The sequence below is a fragment of the Lonchura striata genome, chromosome 2 (assembly GCF_046129695.1).
Source record: "Lonchura striata isolate bLonStr1 chromosome 2, bLonStr1.mat, whole genome shotgun sequence".
Lineage (NCBI taxonomy): Eukaryota > Metazoa > Chordata > Aves > Passeriformes > Estrildidae > Lonchura > Lonchura striata.
This window is the reverse complement of record NC_134604.1, coordinates 92,581,981-92,602,636: the sequence shown is the minus strand read 5'-3', so window position 1 is coordinate 92,602,636 and position 20,656 is coordinate 92,581,981. Positions and strand designations below refer to the sequence as shown.

At 39.5% G+C, this 20,656-nt stretch overlaps 1 protein-coding gene across 4 annotated transcripts in view; it reads left to right on the top strand.

Moving 5' to 3' along the window:
• Positions 1-20,656, top strand: part of ARHGEF7 (Rho guanine nucleotide exchange factor 7) — a 115,875-nt gene that overhangs the window by 29,337 nt on the left and 65,882 nt on the right. For all 4 annotated transcript variants that reach the window (XR_013339522.1, XM_021545597.2, XM_021545598.2 and 1 more), the window contains exons 3-4: positions 16,756-16,840; positions 19,252-19,382. Coding sequence is in view for 2 of the 4 variants with exons in the window: in XM_021545597.2 (XP_021401272.1) it covers positions 16,756-16,840; positions 19,252-19,382 (216 nt within the window). In the remaining 2 variants the exon portion in view is untranslated. The remainder of the gene's footprint in view (positions 1-16,755; positions 16,841-19,251; positions 19,383-20,656) is intronic.

Below are 20,656 nucleotides of genomic sequence, written 5' to 3'. Positions count from 1 at the left end.
GTTAATGAAGGATGTGAAATTACAGCATGAAACTCTCTCCTCCTTTGTTTTCCTGCCTTTTAAAAAGCCTCTCAGAGGGAATTTATGCAAGCAGATGCAGCCTGCTCTCAGGCAGTGAGCTGTGGCTTGTTTGACATTGAGAGAACTTGCTCTTAAGCAACTTGGAGAGAGCACAGCTGTTCACCTGCTCTCATGGCTTGAAGAGTTTTTGACAGAATACTTTGGCCATTAGTTGGGGTGGCAGGGTGGTACTGGGAAGGAGATACTCTTATGTTGGAAGACCCAGTGGCTTCTAGTACTTGGAAATTAAATTGTTCAGAAAATACTAGAATAATGGCGTTTAGGGTGGTGAATTGCCACGAAGCAGGACTTGAATTGATTTGGTACTTTACAGGTATTGCATTATGGCTTAACTCCATTTTAAAAGGTGGCATCAGGTTTGGGATTATGGTTTGAATGTCTGTCTGAAAGAAATTGCTTGTAAAAGGTAGTGTGGAAACCATTGCTGCAGGCTTTGAGCACAGTCCTCATGGGTGGATTTATTGTTGGGGTACACTAAAACTAATTATGTTGCAGGGCACAAATATGAGGAGTATGTACTGTACCTGTACAGTGTTTGTGTTTTATCAGGTGTGTTGTATTGAGCAACAGTCCAATTGGTGCAAAATAAGGCAGGCTTTTCTAGAAGCCTGCAAAGGCTTGGCAAAACAAATTCTGCCTGTCAGATTGATAGTACAGAAGAAGCATATTCAGTCAGTTCCTGACAAATGAGAAGTTCTTTTCAATAGTTACTTTGTGTCAGATTTTTTAAAAACGGTATATTTATTTGCAGAGCTACTGTTACTAGTTAGAGGTTAAAAAGAGTGTTCTCTTGATACTGTTCACTAGGAGTTGTGATCTCTTGGAAAACTCCAATATTGTCCAACTTGTGCTTTGTTTGCTTTGCATTGTTTCTTGCTGTGTATTTGAAAGAGTTTCACATCCACAGAAGATGATTTTTTTGTTTGTTTTGTTTTTTGGAACACAGGTCACTTTTTTGATGATGTCATCCATAAAGATGCTGGCAGTATGATTTTGAGATAACTTTGCTGAAGATTTTTAAGCAATTCCACTGTATTGGAACCATGTCTTTGCATTTCTTAATGCTTGTGGAGCATTCAATTGGCAGTATTTGCTTAACTTTTTAACCTGTTTCTAGAATGGCACATTGTACTCCATTATCCACACAGGATGTGATGCTTCCTTTTGCCATACACAGAGCACCTCTGAGTGTGCTCCTCTGAGGCTGCATCTTTGTGATCACAGCCCTAGTTACTGCTTTTAATGAACAACCTTTTGCTTTTCTATTTCATTGCATTGGCATATTCTGTGTTAATAAATCAGAATGTTTTACAGTCTGTGTGTCTTGCAGAAGTTGGATTTCCAATGCTGCATGTCTCTGGAAATAACTGGATCTCTGTTTTGGTGTCACAGCTAAAAGGTTGACATCTTGAGACTGATGTTGGTCACTTGAGTGATGTCAGCAAGAATTTTACATGGGATTTTAGGGAGTGTAATGGAAATAATAATCAGAAAAGGGTTTACATGTGCTCTTAATTTGGCTTTTTCTGAGACTTGTACTAAATGCCAGTGTTACAGCCATTTATGGCTTTATTGTGATGAATTGTGTTTCTGCGGATGCTGTAGATCCATGAGGCTTGGTTGGTATCCTTTTATCTGAAAGTATTATGTAACTAAACCATAGTCTCAGTTTTAAATGCTTCCCTTTAGGGGTTTCAGTTGTACTTGAAGCCTCATTGTTAACTCAGCAGTCTTGACTTTGCATATTAGAAAATTGTGAGCCTCCCACAGAAGTCCCATTAGTATAAACTTCAACTTCACAGTATCAGCTGTGAAGATGGGTCAGTATAATAATCCATGACTTGTTCTTCTAGACTAAGGCTGACTTTTTTGTGGTATTTAAATTGCAAAGATTAAGTGGAGAGAAAACTCTCATGTGTTAATGTATCACATGAATTTTTTTATAACAAAATATCTGTGCCATAACTTTAACATATTGGTATGGTGATATTTGAAGCTGTTTTTCTTGCTAATCTCTTTGCTGTCATTTAAGGCTAGACATAATTGTTAGCTAATTTTGAAGTGGTGCAAAGTTATGACAGTGTTTAGGTGGTGCATTTAGTGGTATTTGCATTACAGTGTTTGCCTCTCTTGGTGGTAAACAAGGTTTGTTGCATGTCTTTTGTTGTGGCTATGGACTGCCAGTGTGAAATTGGGTAATCCCAATAGTCCACAATCTTAGACACAGCCCTGGCACTTTCTGTGACTCACGCCATGATTCTGTGATCTGTGACCAGATCCCACACTGGAGAGGTGTGGGGGACACCTGTGGGAGGCACTGAGTCAGCACTGGCCATTGGAATAACAGGGTCAGACTGAGCTAGGTACAATGTTCTCTCAGCCTTCTTGGAGGTAACCGCTGTCAGAATATTTCTGTATCTTCCAGTATGACAATTTAATTGCTTAGCTCAACTTTTAAATGTTGTAATAATTGTGAAACAAAATTTGATGCATGCTTTTGAGAATTTGGGAAATAAATGCTAATTACTGTTACTCAAGCAGTGTTTTACAGAGGATTTTTTGTTGTAGCTACACTAGCATAAGAAACTTTTTATCTAGCTTGGTTTTGGACATTAAAAATGTAGAAATAGTCTTACTGCCTTCAATGACCTAAGGATAACTATGCAAGTTCAGATCAAAGGCTAGCTTACCTTGTCTTGTGAAATGTGGGTCTGTAATAGTTGCCTGGAAGAAAAGGTAAAATGCCCAGACAAACTGGTAAAAATAGACCATGATACCTGTTGTTAAATCTTTCCAGGTTCTGACAGTTTATAGCTGAGGAGCTTCTTGTGGTGTCAGGGATGTATCCCTATATATTTAACAGCTCAGTGGAGCTCCTTCTGTGGCTTATTTAAATAGCTTTCTAATGCTGTTTTGAGCTCTCTTTACCTTCACAGCATTCTATGGCAGCAAATTCCATGTCTAAATTATGCATTTTATAATAATTTCCTTTTGTTTGCTCAGCTGCTGCAGCTGGTGGCAGCAGATGCTTTTGTTTTTGTGTCAGATATGTTCTCCATGCTATGTGTGAGTTCATATGGTGTTAGGGTACTGCGCTACATCCCATCTCTTTCCAAGATGAACACATTTAGTTAACTTTTTCCTCATGTAAATACCATTGCATTAATTTAGTTGGTTTAAACAGTTTGCATCTTTGTACCTCTTCTTGTTTTGTAGTATCACAGTGGACCACAGCTGTATTTAGGCTATAGAAATAGTAAAAAAGTCTGTTTATTGCCTCTAATTTTCCAATATTGTTGTTCTTGGACTCTATGACTTGACTGATTAATGACCTGAGGTTGTTATCTCACTGTCATCTTTTAGCTGTCAGTGTAAATAGCTAATTGAGAGCTCATTTCTGCACAGGTATAATGATGGAATTTGGGGTTTTTTTTCTATTATTTTGTCTTGGAGTAGGTTTTGCATTTGTTGGCACTGGATTTCACCCCCCCCCCCCCCCCACTTTAATGTTGACTGCTGACAACATTGTATGGTGGCTGTTGTGTGAGTTCAAGTTTTGACTAATTCAAATAATTTCATATACTCATTAAAGTTCTCTCTCCATGCCTTGTGTGAAATTGCAGGTACATTGTGTTGAGTAATGTGATCCACATTGGATCTCTATTGGCCACTTTTGGTACTCCCTTCATAGTGAAACCCAGTTGTTTATATACTGTTTTTTGTTTCTTCTGTAGCACTTCTGAATCTTCAAGAGGAGTCTCCTAGTCAAATGACCTTTGTTTAAAATAAAACCAACCCTTGTTGTGTTGTCTTTTCAAAGGATATTCAGATATGATGCATTAATTGAACTGCCCTCTGTTTGGCTAATTGCTTTAAGATGCCTAGAAGCATTTTAGAAAGGCTTCTTCCTTCTACCAAAGCAGTGTTAATTCTTTTCTATTTCCCTATTTGTCGAAACCTCACCAATTCTGTTTTTTTTTTTTTTTTTAATACATATTTTATTAATTTACCCGGCTTATTTGTGTTACTGGTCTATAGCTCTCTAGACCTCTTCCCTTCTTAAAGCTCCTTCCTTGAGCTTTAAAGGCTTGATTCATGTTTTCTGTCTTCCATCCTTCTACTTCTGAGGCTGTGCCAAGTATTATGTTGCTCACTGTGGTTAAAATTTCAATTTAGTGTCCGAGTTCTTTTACTGACAGGTGTCGTGGAGTCCTGGCAAATCACAAAGATGCTGTGCTTGGTCACTCACTATTCTGTGAATTCTAGCATCAAGATGAATTATATTTACAGCAGTGCCTGGGAGAAATGCTGTATTTAAAGGAAATGGAATAGTCTGCCATTTCAAGACTTAACAGAACTTGTTACAAAAAAATGAAGGAATTGAGTCTCTGTGAGGTGCAGATAAATTGAGTCTTCTGTCAATAGAAGAGATGAGTATATGAGGTCAATAGCATATTGGTAAGAGGCAGCATGAAGAAATTGGAAAGATTATTTTCTGTTTCTCTTTAAACAGGAACTAAGCGTTACTTAGAAAAAAACAAGCAATTGGCAATGAAAGGAAGGGAATGAAATGAAAGGAAGTGATTCTTCGCCCTGTAACTAAGTTGTGCAAATGATTTCTGTCATTTTTGTAGAAGTTGAAATTGCATAATTTACGAAGTGACTATAGAAATCTAAAAAATCCACTTAAGACCTTTAGATCCAGATAGTCCCCGAGACAAACAGTTGGAAAAAACCTTGATGAAGTATAACTATATAATATTTGCCTTTCTCTATTCTTTCTTATTGGCAAATCTGAGATGCAGGTTTTGGGCCTGAATAGGCTGTCACTGATTTTTCTTAAGTGCTTGTCCTGGTTCCACAGATGGCGTCCCTAGCTGCTGCCTGGAGGAGTGTATGGCCCTCTGCTACAACTTCTTGCTGTCAAGGAGCAGCTCTTAGATTAGCAAAAGGGCTCACACCAAAGCAGTCTTTGCCATCACTGAGCTGTTGTAACTTGTAAAAGGACAAGGTAGCATTACCTGAGTCCTGCACCAGATTCCGAGCTCTTGTGCCTGTGGATAGACACATTCCTGACCATACAGGGCATCAACCACCACGGGCCTGGACTCCTCAGCACTGGGTGCCTGCATTCAGGTGGTTGGATGAGGATGTCTCTGTATTGATCCAATGGTGGCTGAGGCTTGCTGTGTTCAGTGGGTGGCTATAGGAAACCCAGCATGTGCTTTCTGGATCAGGGCCCAGGCAGCACGGGTGAGGCAGTGTGTGTTGCCAGTGAGAGGCTGGAGTGGGGACTCTGCTCTGTGAAGGTTGGGGTGGGAGTGGTTTTGTTTTGGAGAGGGCATTGAGGTTAAGGCATCTGCAGTGAGGGTGGTGCCAAGGTTGGAAGGACCCTGGACTGTGGAGATGGGACTGTTAAGAAGGAATTGAGATAAACTGTTGGGCCTGACTGCTCACAGTATCACCTCTAGCTGCCCTTGTCAGCTTGGCTACCCAAGCCCATCATATAGTGTATCACCTGATGAATCGGAACTGTCACATTCTTGCAATAGCTAATGTCTTAAAGGAAGTTAACCTTATTTCTTTCCAGTTGAATTCCCAAACATTTATATGAATGAGCCAAATTGGTGTGGATTGAATTTTTGTAGTTTCTTGTAACTGCTAGTTTGGAATGTGAAAATTTTTGTAGATATTCCCATAAACATTAAGTTTGAATTTCTTACAGAAATGTACTATTGAATGATGCTGGATGATTTGCTGTGGCTGAACTTTAGCTAAGTGTTTGGGTTTTTTTTTTTGTTTGTTTTTTTTTGTTTGAGTTTTGTTTGTTGTTTGGGGTTTGTTTGTTTGGGGTTTTGTTTTTTTTTTTGGTCCCCTTCGCAGTTAGGATATTTCTCTCCCATGCATTGGTGCTGGTCTTGTCTGATACTGGACTGGTTTAGCTCATGAAATTTGCAGGAAGCTTTCAAGCTTTCTACCTACTGGATTAGTTTTCTGTGAGTTCACTTTAATGATGCCCTGAGTGAAAAGTGTATAAGGTGGTGTGAGAGAAGGTCTGGGAGATTTTACTGCTGAAATTTTGCACTGATTGGTGGGCTTGCAGATCCTGAGCAGGAATGGTTGTACCTAGACATGTGCTGTGTGTCTCTCCCTGAGGTGTCTGCCTTGTCCTTCAGAGAGATGACTTCTCTGCTGGCTGGCAGCTGCTGGATGCCCTCATCTTGCAGGCTGTTCATTAAATTGGCTTCAGTTTCCTCTCTTCCTGGCCAAAGACTCTGGGCCCCAGGGCTGCCCAGGCAGCTCCACCAGCCCTGCCACAGCAGGAGGAGTTGGTCACTGCAGCAGGTGGTGGTGAGCCTTGTCCCTGCACCCTGGATAAAGTCCTGTGCCTGATCCTTCAAAATGAGTGTTAATAAGTGGTGGAGGATGCTGGACCACATTGTTGCAGGTACCTGCGAGAGCCCCTTCTTAAAGATTATTTGTACTGGCTGGAGTCATAATGGTCACCTAGAGATGGAAAAGGGTGTGCTTGGGAGAAGCTGTAGCTCAGGGATTTATGTAGAGATTTGTGTTCTTCAGTCAGTTTTTAAAAGGGAAGTATTGGAATAAATTTACTCAAGTTGAAGCCTGAAGCATTGGTTTTGGGCCTTGTTAATTTCTGCCAACTACTTGAGAATTACTTATTTTCCATTTCAACAAGCTATATAAAAATTGAGTAAGCCTTTATTCTTAATTTTTGGCACTTTTCACAGTGTATTAAGGAAGCAATTGAGATTTCTGATTAAATTCCTTCTAATCAGAAGCATGTAACGTGTATTTTTTCCTTTTTTTCTTCTTGCATTTCTTTGTTATCTTTATTCCCCCCTCCCACTTTTTTTACACCTATTTAACCACACTAAGTCAAATTCTGACTGTCATCACAATAACAATCCCCCCTCAGTCTTTCTTCTTTGGCTACTAGTACATATTTAATGTTACAAGGATTTTCCTGTTTCTTTTGATAATATGTTCATTTAAAAAACTGTGTGTGCACACAGCAAAAGGAGACTCCCAGCTGATAAGCAGTGGGGGGAATAAGCACGCTTGAGGTCAGTAGGTCTGTGCTTCTGGCTCGTGCTCTGCCTGTAGTTCATTCTCCATTGATGCTGAATCTGTGCATCATCTGATCACTTGGCTGCACACATTTGTTCCAGATGAAATGTGAGCATGTGATGGTATTTAAATTGTGGTTGGAGCACGTGGTAGTGTAGTAAAACAGCCAGCAGACTATTTTAGGAGAGAGATGATAACCTCATGTAGTACAAAATCTTTTGCAATAAGATGCTTTCTTTCACCCACCTCCAGCTCTTGCTCTCTGACATGCTCTGGGCATGCCTGTTTCTCTGAGCACTGCTGTTCTGAAACAAGTCTGTCTGAGCAATCTTGATGTGTGCCTTTGGTACTTGGACTTGCAAATGGAGATTTAGATTGCAGGTAACAATCCCTATTTTGGAAGCAGGTTTTCCTAGGTTGGTTTTTTTTTTTTCCCCTCAAAAATTTTCATTATATAAATTAAGCTTTTTGCTTCATTGTATAGGCCTCTCTCCATCTCTCCATACAGCATGGCTTTTGAAACTAAGCTGATACTTCAGAAATTAGTTAAGAATTGTTGGCAGAACATGTATCTAGACAGAAGGCATCTGAAATCAGTTGTGGCAAGCCATCCTTTCTGTGTTTTTAGGTAAGAGTATGGAGATGTTCACAGTTTAGCTGATGTGTACCTGTTTAAATTTTAGAAAATACATCTACAATTCAAGTATGCCAGAAGCAGACTCTCCCTTTGTAACATTCGAAACCTAATTGAAAGTTTCCTGAATATATAAACTTCCTCTTTCCTAGGAACTGGCCTTAAAATATTTGTGTCACTACTCACTTCAGCCATTGGGAAAGAGATGGTTTCATTCTGAGTGCTTATGTATCAACTACTTCCAGACACTGGCCAGGCCCTTTGGACATCCTGTTTTGGTAGTCTTAATCACTATCATTGTTGCTCTTGTGTGATTTTGATTTCCACTGTGACTGACTGATCTATTTCGGGTCAGTTTTCCTTTTCAGTGCTTACGATACTTTGAGTTAGCATGAAGTGTTGGTCAGGAGTTTGTGCTAGAGACTTTTTTTTTAGATTGTTCTTTCATTAAGGCTTTTTCATAACTTGTTTCTTTTTAATTTATTACTGAGGGAAAAAAAAGAAAAGTCAGGAAGAAATTGCGAATGTATGAAAATGATGATGCCATAATGTATGTTTCCCCTCTTAAATGGGAACATTTTATAGATTCTGTTGCAGTAACTTTACTTGAAAGCTTGACAGACATCTGTGGATTGTGGAGGGGAACATGGGACGCCTATCTGTGAGCTAGTGCGAGTACTACAGGGCATGACAGACATGCTCTAATTGAAACTCAGGGAGGCTTATGTTCTCCATGCTGCCCCATTATGTCAGTGTTGAATGAAGTTGGTGAAAGGATAAGTGCCCAACTTATCTGAGGTAGCAGAAGCTGTGGAATCAAGGTGTAGCTTCCCAAAATCATAACCTAATATTAAGATTTAAAAAGCAGTGCAGCCACTGAAGGGACCAGCTACTCCCCTTACTTGCAGTTGTTCATGTCCAAGAGGGATTGTAACCTTGAGAAGGTGCCCAGTTGAGTGTTACAGGCGTCACATGGACTCAGAAGACCAAAATCTGCCAGATCTGGTTTATTGTAATTGCAAGTTACTGATGACTGTACTCAAACAGGTTACCAGAATCTGGCTTGTAGGCAGCCCTAAAAACTGACTTCACAGGCTTTCTCATGCATCATTGATCTTTAATGGACTATTCATACAAGAGGACCCTGGTTTCATGAAGTAGATTTGTCTGCTCTCAGAATCAGCATTGCAGTCCTGGAGTAGTTGTAAGCTTTGTTCTTGTGATGGGTAGGGTTGGGGGGAGAGTAGTAATACCTAGAAGCTGCTTTCCTTCTCTACAGTCTATTTCATTTGGGAAAATCCTTTACCTTGCTCATGTGGTGTTCTCCAAGAAAATAACTAACCATGTTCTTGTTTATAAGATGTACTGGCAGTGTCTGCCTTGTGCAGTTACTAGTGAAAATGAAGTTTCACCATTTTTATCACTGACTGCTTACTCTGCTTGATAGCAGAGCTGTCTGTATTTCCGAATGTATACTTGTTTTTTCTTTTTCTCAATGCTGTGTGTCTTCTTACTTGGCCACAGTATTCCCTTTGCATTTTGGCCTGCATTTTCACATCTGTGTTTCCTGATTTATTTTAGGAGACTAGCTTACGTGGTTGTCTGTGTATACCAGGAAGAGATGGGTTTTGCTGGCTGAATAACCTGAATTTTTCAGGGTATGTTTCTGGCCAATTTTCTGGCCTATTTTTCTGTTTCTGTTGAGGTGCCTCTCTTCATTGGCACTAGAAGGTGCTTATGCAATTGCTGTTTCAGCCAAGCATGTAGGTGTAACTTGTTACATTGGCAAGAACTGAGACGTCTCAGCTTCAGTGTCCTGATCAAATTTTCTTTGGTAATTTAATTCCAACAACTTTTATTTTTGCCCATAGTGTGAACTTCCTTAAGCCATGTTATTCAATTGTGTATTAATACCATGTGCTACTGACTGTCTTTCTCTGTGTCAGCTGAGATTATCACTTTGTGATATCATCTATAAACCAAAACCTACAAAGCAATTTGAAAGTGCTTTAGGATGAAGGTGTAATAAATGTAGTTTTTGTTTTGCTGTGCAGGTGGAAATTTGGACTAGGCTTGTTCTTATGTTTTCTTATTTACAGAAGCATAGGCAGTGCTAATCTTTCTATTTATACTTTTTAAATTACATCTTGCTTTGCTACTACTAGCAAAGAAGTTGGTGTTTATACTCAAAAATACTAAATTCTATGATGTTATACAAAAGAATTCATTTGAGAATACTGACTTGCAGTGTTGCATTCTAAAAACAGATTTGGAAAGCTTAAGAAATTGTACAGTTCCTCTCCAAAAGGAAGCATAGCATTTGTGTTTCTTTTTTTAAAATGGTATTTTTCTTGTGTTGATGAAAAATAGGTTGTGTATGTGAGAAGTCTACTTTGAAGCACTTTCCTAGGTGAGATGTTTTTTAGTATTTGAAATTAATGCTCTGTAGAATCCTTAGTGCTTTGATATGTCTGGGTTCGGGCAAAATTTCTTGGAGCTGGAAAGCTTTAGGATTCTAAAACAGGTTTTTTAACCTTTGTCCTCTTTGGATTTGTGTTTTAAATGTGTGTCTGGATGCATGCACCAGCAGATGTGCACACAGATACTATAAACTTCCATATACATTTTTACTGCTGGTTCTGCTTGTTTTTGTAGATAACATGATATATTTTAAAAGTATTACTAATTGCAGGAATTAAAGCTTTCTAGGTGATGTGGTATTTTAGTATAGTTAAGTTTTTACTTTTGAGGAACAGGTTTATATGAGCAGCAAGATTTATTCCAGACCACCTCTTAAGTTTTATTTATTCTTTACCACTGATGATTCCCTTGTGACATGTTACCAAATGACACAGAAATCATGTACTGCAGGGCTGTTCTTCCAGTTATTTTCAAACCTTTCCTTTTATCTTACTCTTAATTTTTGAAAGGGAACATTTTTTTAATCTTTCTTTTGTGCTGTACAGTGCTGCATTTGGGCAACAGTATGCTTCATAGAGATTTCCAGAACATTTGTAGTAATCTCTTCTCCCCTCACCCCTTCCTTTCCTCTCAGTTGTCATAGTTCCCTGCTTTTCTTATCTCTCCTTTTACTGCTGCAGCTTTCAGATGATAATGCACAGCTCGAGCAGCAGCTGCTGCATAATAGCTGCAGCACCACTTAGAGCTGACCTGATGTGAGAATAAATGAACAAAACGGTGATTTGCTTGTGGGCTTACCTACAGGAACTTTTTTCAGCTTGGGTGTATTAGATGTCATCACTGGAAGGTGAACTGCAGATGGCCTCCGTGGCATCCTCTTTCCAGCTGCTCCAAGGATTGTGCTGCACTAGGGCTCGTGGCACAACAAACAAGGTGTTGGGATTCCTAGTGCTTTTTTGCAGTCACCTGTTTCTAAATATTAGTTGCTCTTTTTCCCCTACCACTTGTTTATTCACGCTGCCGTGGCCGAGAACTCTGCAGTGTGTGCAGTAGGAACAGGTGGAGCGACACGTTGTGGTGTCACGCTGTGCTTTGTCAAGCCACTCTGCTCATTTCCTTTCATTTCCTCCAATGTTCTCCTAATCTTTTGCACGAGGGGCCTGAGGCTGCAAAACGGAGCTGGAAAGTGTCCTGCTGGTTTAGTACACACAGCCCGGGGCTTACAGCTTATTTTGGGGCTGGCTGGTGAGGTTAGCAGCAGCTGCCCTGTCTGTGCTGCACAGATGCCTGGGCTGCTCCTCAGCTGCTGCAGTTGGTGATGCAGGACTGTAAAGAGAGCTGTCACCTATTTTTGTCAGACGATTTAAGTGTTAATACTCACTGGGCATACTGTACCTGTGTATATTCAAGGCAGTAGTTTAGTGAGGAAAAACATTTCTATTTTACTCTTAACCAGTATATGAATTTTTCTTGCTGTGACTTTTAGATACAACCTTACTGATGCTCTGCTGATTTAAGGATACAAGCAAGTTAAGATTTGTTGAAGACATAGTTGAAGAAAGTGTTGAGGTGTCAGACGCAAGTTTGACTGACCTACCCCTGATCTTTTTTTTCTTGTCTCCAGTTGTAGACCTTGCTTTATCAGGTGAAGTCCCTTTATTTTAAGAATACTTCCTCCATAGCTAGATTCTGACTTTAAGGTTTAGAAGGGGGTAATAAAATAGTATGAAGGTTACATGAGGCCTTGAAATTGACTGATTTGAAGAGAAGAATCTTTCTGCAGGCTTACTGCATGCTGTAGTCTGCTCTCACCAGATATATTTTCAGCTTTTTCTCATTTCCTTTTTCTTTCATCAAGTTCTCTGGTAGCTTTTTGTCTTTCAGTAGGTACTGGTTGTTGCAGGGACATGAGGGATAAGCATTGTTACGTTAGTTTTATTTTCTTATTGCTATTAGATGAGAAGTCTCCATCCACTAGGGGTTAGTGGTTTAGATAACTTAAAATGGCCCTAATGTTACATTCAGGTAATTTTGAATGTTGTGGCATTTAAGCAGATCCATGCAGAGTTTAATATTTTTTAAAATCAGAGGGTAAATGTGGTGGTTGAACAGACAGTATGTGGATAAAATGAATCTCTAAGGCATTGTTTGGTGTTGAAGAAATGTCAGTGATGGAAAAGTGAAAATGGCTGTCATGAAGTGAGTTAAAAAACTGGCTTATTAATCAACTTCATTATAATTCCAAATGGAATTGACAAGATGTACATCCAGTGTATATCTTGCTGTAGGACTTTTGTTGCGGTTGCTACTCAACCACATTATGTAGCATTTCATTAATGACCTGGAAGAGGTCATAAAATTGTTATCAATAAAGTATGTAGCCAGTTGAAACCTGGGGGCAAAAAATGCACATAAATATTTGTGGGAAGTCAGGCTTGTGTGTTTGGAATTGTTGTGGTGTGTGGAAAGGGAAGCCAGGATCTGTGAGTGAGGCTTGGCAATTGGCAGGCCTTGGCAGTCAGGGACCAAAAGTGCCAGAGGGCTCTAGAGTGTTACTGATGGTGTAGTTTGTAGGTCACTGCCAGCCTGATCTGGTCTGCCTTTAGAACATGGTATCCATTGGGGTGTTGTTGAGGTGCAGCCCCAGGCAGCCTCACTCTCACTCTGCCCTGGTGGGGCTGGGGGGAGATTCGGAAGGGTAAAGATGAGAGAAAACTCCTGGGTGGGATAAAGGCAGGGGAGTGGCTACAGCTGAAGCAGTGCATGCCAGCAAAACAGAACAGGGAGTGAGTTGCTTCCCATGAGCAGGCAGATGGATGTTCAGCAATCTCCAGGAGAGCCAGACTGCATCACTCCTAGTGGTGACTTGGGAAGACAAACACCATCACTGTGAGCATCACCCCGTTCTCCTGCTCTCATCTTAATGCTTACGTAAGGCATATGTGTATGTAGGCAATTCTGTGGTATTTAAAAACAAAGGCATACTTAAATAGTTTGGTCAAAAGATTTGGGTTAGCTGGGTCCTCATCTGGTCTGATTTATGATGGTCTTATTCTTGTATTCCTACTAATGTTTTATCTGACCCTTGGTGGAAAGTAAGGATTGAGTGAACAAGAGGGTGACTTTTGTCACAGGTGGAGTTTTACTGAGTTATAAATTTTGTTTGCCTGGAAGTCGAGGACAGATTGGAAATATTTTTTTTCCGTAAAGCTTTGTTTAATATCTATATATACCTGTTGCATACTATTCAAAAGACAAATCTTAAGATTTGCAAAGTAATACCTTTCTAAGTGTTTGTGTTTTTAGGTTTACAGAGTTGTAAGGATGTGCAGCTTTGAATTCATGTTGTGCTTCTGCTATGATTAGAAAAGTGGGTTATGCCAGTATTCTAGAAGTAATTTAGTATGCAGACCTTATTATTTGGTAATATATTATGTTATAAAAATAGTTTGGCTTAATATTTGGATCTCAGAATTCAGCTTTGATTTTTGCAGTTGAAGAATTGGGAGTGCTGTATGGTAGAGGAGGGTTGTTTCTCATCCGGTGTCACTGAATGAGAAGTTATTCTTTTTAACATCAAGATAAGTTTTGAGAGTCAGTTCTACATTACCATAATTGCCCAAATAAAGATTACAGGCCACATGCAAGTTAGACTACCCTTGAAAACCTGGAGTAGGAGTAGACTGTTTTCTTACTCTTGTCAAAATTTTTAGATATATTGTGAAATAAGCAAACCTCCACTAAGATGGAAGAAGAGTGTAAATGGTTGGGCAGGGTTGTTTTGTTGTTTTGTTGTTTTTTCCTTTGTGGGGGGTTCTTTTTTTTTTTTTTTTTTTGTGGGTTGTGTATTTCTTTGTTTTTTAGGTTTGGTTGGTTGTTTTTGTTGTTTTTTTTTTTAATATAATGATTTTATAATCAAGAATTATCATTAAAACTTTAGAACACTGATGTTATTTCCCTCACCTTTTACCTCTGTAGGTTAGTTATTTCCTAAACATTTTCTATGTTAGAAGAAGACCCCTCCGGAGGAGTATCGTGTCCCCCTCCCCTTTTACTGTAGGCAGCTGCTGAACATACTGGCCAGGAGCTGCTAAGGGTGGCTTCCTGTTAGGATTGCTTCATGTAAAATCACAAGGAAGCAAATGTTTCTTGCATCCTCCCATTGTGCTGTTTCCTGTGGAGCAGACTGGATGCATGTCCTGGATACAGGTTTTTTATGGCACTGTACGTGTTGGGATGATCCAATCAAATTGTTCTTGGTACCCCCTATAGTCTGAGCATAGCAGGAAACGAGGCTTCCTCTCAACCTTTTGTTTGCAAGTTAGCCTGACTGTGGAGAGCTCTTGGCTCTATCAGAATCCAGAATGAAGGTGAGCTTAAAATGGATTTAGGGTTCGGTTGTTTTAAGGTTTTGTAAGTTTAAGCTATAATTTTTAAGCTTTGTTTTAAATGTTCCCTTTCTTAGTCATTCTTTCTCCTTTGTTGTCCTTTTCTGATCCAGTTCTGGTTTCTGCATGAGCACCTGTCCCGTGTATTTAATTTTTTTAGGATCGGGGCTAGGCTTTTGTGATTCTGTTCACACTTTCAAGTTTACTTACACTTCAAGTTTGTTTAAAAACTACCACAATATGCATGTAGTGATAATGGAAATTTCACACTCTTAATACTTTCTTGTTCCATAGCAGCTTAATTTTTTTCCCCAATCTGAGCAGTGGTTAAGCTGATCTCCAGCCTGGTTTTGACTTTATAAATTATGCTGTTAATAAAATCCATCATGTCTGTTTGTTAAATCAGATTATTTTTTTCTCCTTAATGCTTTTTTTGTGTACATAGTATTTTAATACTCCTTGTGTTTGAGGAAAAGCCTTACAAAATTCACATCTAGGCCATTCCCTGATGCCTCTCCTTAGTCCTTACAACTTCAAATAACCAAGATAAGTCTTTAAAAATTATCTGTAGTCCAGAGAAACTTGTTGAAATAGTTATTTGACTTAATTTATGTGACCAATAACTGCTTGGAGTATACTGTTGTGTGGTTCTGACTGCTTGATGTTGTGTGTGTTGTGTGGCATTGCTTTTCTGAGCTGTGTAAATGCTACTGAAGCTTGAGGCACCTGTACAGGTTGGCACCTGTACAGCCCAGCTAGAACTGCTGCTTTCTGGGACCAGAGATGATCCTCAGTCTGAGGGGGGAAAATGAGCATGTGAATGTGTGCAGGTACCTCAGATACTATGGCTGCATTGGGAGTTTGTTGTTGGGTTTTTTTTTTACTAACACAGTCATTAAATGTTTCCTAAATCTGTTCTACCTTTCCTGTGATACTGCATCACCAGTCAGAACTGGTCTGGCAGCCCCTTCTGTGGTTACTTTCATAGCTTTTGTTAACACTTTTGCTTCTCTTGGGTTAAACTAGCCTTTCTTTGTTCCTTTCTCGCTTCTCCCCTGGGATTATGAGTTTTTCCTCTCCTGTCTGTGAAGGCTGTTTTCTGGGGTAAGGATTTTCTGATAGTGTCTGTGGGATGGGTTTGTTGTCAGAAAAGTGAACTGGTTTTTGTTGACATTTTAGATAAAAACTGCTTCATTGCAGAAAACTAAATATCTTTCTGTTTCTTAAATCAGTTGGAAGAACTGCAGCAGCTGTCTTTTACTGTCAGCTTTCTAGTCTTGTACAAAGGAGTTCTGTGAGTTCTTTCAACCTATGCAAGAGCTTTTTTCATGAGGCTTTGGATGAGTATTTCCATTACCTTGGGCAAATATTGGTTTGTGGGTTTTTTCCTTTTTTTAAAAAATGTCCTCTTTTCCCCAAAAAATCCAGATGTGTAATGTCATCACCCAGTGCTTGAAAGTTGCTGGAGTGTTTTGTGCAAGATAATTCAAGGTTTGGATCACCTTACCACAGTTAAAAAATAAAAATAAAATTAACCTCTCCTTTCATTTGTCCTCTTCCCAAACCTCATCCCTGATCTAACCTGTTCAGCAATTTAATTATTTTTAAAATTCATAAATGTTCAGGAATGATGCCTTCCTCTGTGTCTTGTAATGAGATACCATATATCCCATTATCTTAAAGTATTTGTAGTTATTTTCAAAGTACATTATAAAAAATCAGGTACAATGCCTGTGCACTGCTACAGAAAAAGAAGAGTATGCCAAGAGTAATGGTACCCAGTAACTTTTTTTTTTGGCCAAAATATCCTAGGAAAACTTCTGATACTTGTTTTATTCAACATTCTTGTAACTTAAATGATACCTGATATTTTTACTCTCTCAGTCCTTCAGGTTTTTTTTTCAAATGCAGCTGTTGCTATTTGTTCCTATTATCCTTCCATTTAAAAGTGTCATAGTTTGTTGGGGTTTTTAATTTTTTGAGGAGAACCCCCCTGGCCCCCCAGTTTTACTGGTTCAAAGCAACCACTAAAAGATTGATACTTTGATCATGCAATAGCTTCTACAGTTGTGGTTTGTATGTACAAGGTTGAAGGCTTGTTTCTATGACTTAACTACTTGTTTTTTGGTTCTTTTTCAGACTTTTGATGCAAATGACCTGTATCAGGGACAGAATTTCAGCAAAGTTCTTAGCTCTCTTGTGGCTTTAAATAAAGTGACTGCAGGTAAGTAGACTGCTCTGTCTTGTGCTGGCTTACTGCTACTTTCACCTTGCTTCAGTGCATCTTTATATCTATGTTGTACCCATGATGAAGTGAACATATACAGCATTTTAAATGAGCTTTTGTTGAAGTTCATGTTTTTAAAACTTTGCAGTGGCTCTGGGTTCTTTAGTCATGTCTTCTGCAGAAGGAAGCTTTGTGGTAGAGCTAAGGCTAAGCCTTTAAGTTGGCAAGCAATTTAGAAAAATTATGTTTTTCAGAAAGGCCTGTTTTTTAGGTTTTCTTTTTTTTTTTCCTCCAAGTTTGAACTACGAAAGTTGACTTTTGCTCCATTCTGTCATTCTCCTATTTGAACAGCTTGGCAACATTTTTGCCCTTCCCACCTACATTTCCCAGTGCTATCCTTTCTTGCCAATAACAAAAGGATAGCCAATATCTTTGATCCCTCAAGCCACATTTCATTCATTTACCAGCTAGAAGTCATGAACCACTCACCTCAGGTTCTTTAGTGGGAGGAGAGAGAGCTGTAGAAGTAACAGACAGGTGAGGGGTGTCCATCCATCATTGTAGGGTGAGACTGTGCTAAATTATGCCAGCTGGACCCTGGGACAGTCAAGAAATGTTAACATTGGCCCTTTTGGTTTCTTCCTTTTTCACCATCAGCAGCAATTTCAGTACTGGTCATCAGGTCAGAATCTGAGAGAGAGTCTAAAGCAGAACCATATGGGTTAGTTTTTGTGTGAAGAAGAAAAGGAAGGTGATAGAAAAGTCAGTGATGCATAATTTAATCATTTAATACTAGTGAGATAAGTACCTTGTCACATTTATAATCTCTCATCTGTTTAATGAGAGACTTTGTGGTTTTGGTGGCTTATTTTTTTCCTTTGCATTAGAAAGCACCCCTTAAAATTAAGTTTTGCAACCAAATCTTAGTTTTAATGAATCAGCATGGAGTAATATCATTGACTTCTTTTAAGCTCTTTAGACCAGTTGAAGATACTGCCTCTCATCTCAAGTGTAAGTGCAAATGCAAACTAGTGCAGTGCATCTTTAAAACTGCTGTACACTGGCCATTGCTGCCATTGCCCTTGTCAAAGTGGAGAAGAAGTGTGCCTGTTTGGTCCATGTGTCTATGTATCAATGCCTATGTCAATGAGCCACATTAGTTAGAAGAGACCTGGGCTGATCCCTTTCATGTTGGAGGCACGGGGTGCTGGTCTGGAAACCAAAAATCAAAACCATGTGCAAACTGTGGTGTTGTCTCATTCCTAGGAGCAAGCATAAACCTTCTTGTTTTTCCAAACAGTTTTCATTAACTGGGTTTGTGTAGCAGGCATTTTAGACTGCATCTCTCTGGTGTAGTATTGGAAGATGGATTTCAGATCCTCATGTGGTTCTGCAAGAATTTCAGGCATACACAGGTTCTTCTGAGATAGGCCTTCCTACAACAATGGGTATGATTAGTGATGAAGGACTTCTGTGGGTTTTCACTTCATCAACGTATCAATCTCTGGAGTGGTGGGATCAAGGAAGGAGGCTGCAGCCAGCACTGGACCTGGCTTTTGGGAGCTGCTTTTGTTTCAGCACCTGGCTGGCTGTTGCTCACTAAGCCACAGGACACCCCCCTTCTTGTTGGCTGGGAACATCCCATGCTGGGGAGGTGCCAGCCTAGTGTCCAGGGCTGAGGCTGCCTGGCTGGGGAAGGTGGGATGAGCCCTGTCCTGCTGCTCCCTCGGTGCCTCCCAGCCCACAAGGGACCCCAGCAGCCCCTGATGGCACACAGCCCTTCAGGCGAACATATCGCATGGGTGTACTTCTTAGAGGAGACACCAGTGGAAAAGGGGAGATGTTTTGGGAGGGTGTTGTTTACTTGAGAAGCAGCATTTTCCTTTCTTCTATTCCTAGTTCTCCCTCCAAAGAAGAAAAAATAGCTTAGTTGGCAAAAAAAAACCCCAAAAAACAGGATGAGGCAAAGGAATGTAGGAAAAAAGACAGTGGAAGGAATGTTTTAATTGAGAAGGAGATGAGGGGCTGTGGGAAGAGCTAAGAAACAGATGTAGCTGGCTTCACTTCAAGCAAGTTTTATGCAGTCAAAATTCTTGGCTACTAGCTAAAATGATGCTGGTTAATTACCTTTAAATAGACTGGTAGTGACTAGGAATAGAGAAATACAACCCTAACCCTCCTCTCTCTAAACAGACCAAGTTGTTTTCTTGTCTGTGTGGGGAAGAAATTGTCGATGTCTCGGGATTTTTGATTATTTATTGCTATCAATTTTTAAATCTTGAATTACTGAGTCACTGCAGATACACCAAATCTGCTTTAAGCATGTGAATTTTATAGAGATAAGCAGAAGTTATAGATGCAGATTGTTAAAATTCTAATATTTACTTTTTTCCCCCACCCTCATACAGACATTGGGCTGGGCAGTGACTCTGTATGTGCACGTCCCTCATCTCATCGAATAAAATCCTTTGATTCTTTGGGATCCCAGTCTTCACACAGTAGAACTTCAAAACTCTTTCAGGGACAGTATCGGAGTTTGGTAAGTTCTGGAAGAATGAAATATGCTGTGGTGTGATATTTTTCCCCCCTTTCTTCCCCCCCTTTTTTTTAATGAGCTTTGTAAGCAAATTATAGTGTAGCAAAGTAACCATTTCTTCTCTTTCAGTCCTGTATTTTTAGCCTGTGAGTTTGTTTTTGCAGCTTTTTATATGATATTTCAAAATACATGCAGCTTTTTATGAACTTCGAACTATTTTTTCCTCCTTTAGTGCTCCATGTTGTCTGCATAGGCAGTATCTTCCTGGATTTTTGTTTTTCTTCTCAGTGTAAGGACTTGCTTGTCCAAAGACAAAAATCTAATTTTTTCTCTGAGTTTAGGGCTGGTGATTGAAAATTATTCAAACCTCTGTGAAGGTGATGCTTTTAATTTTGATAGTAGTGGTAGTTGTTCCTGTTTTCTGTTCTTTTTCAAGGTTGATCCTTCAACTTGCCTTTGGGTAACTGAGTTGTATGGGACGTTGTTTTATAGTACAGCTGAATTCAGGGTTGCATACCTCATGGAAATTGTGATAAAATGTACTTTTAGTCACTGAAGGTTTGCAAGGAAGGTTCAGAACCCTAATGAAAGCTGCTTTATCCATGGCTTTCTTAGGTGTGGTATAATGTGTTTTATCTAGAAGAGCCTGTGGAAGTTTTTGCCCTTGGCCACTAATTCGAGCTCCTGTTCTGCTGTTCACAGCCCACTCAGTTTTGCAGATGCAGCAGTTGGTGGGACTGGCTGTTAGCTGGATCACTGAAGTAACTGATGTTTTCAGTGTTTCTATCACTTTGGTGATCTGAGTTGCTCTGTGCAAAGTTAGAGCAGAGAAGTGCTAGAAGGAGGGGAAAAAGATAAAGTGGCCAAACTCAGGAAATTGCTACTTTGGTTTTGTTGGTGTAGATGATTTGTTTGGAACCGTTCTCACCAAGTTTGTACTCATTTCCTTTGCTGGAAAGCCAAACTGGCAGAGCATAAGTTTGTAGCTGATCTCACTACGCAATGTTTCTGCTTATTTTGTGGCTTTTTACTGTTAACTAAACCAAAACATTCTCTCTTGTTGAGCAGAAAGGATGAAAGCACATAGTGTACAAGCAGAAAACTAAGACAGAGACACTTGTTTGAAAATGTGCTGTTCTAATTGTCAAACACTGGGACTTACACTATCTTGGGACTTTCTGCATGTTTTCAAAGTTGTGTTTGCCTTCATTTTACTGAAGCTTCTCAGCTGCTAACTCTGATGAAAGTCATATTGAGTTGTGATACAATAACATGAT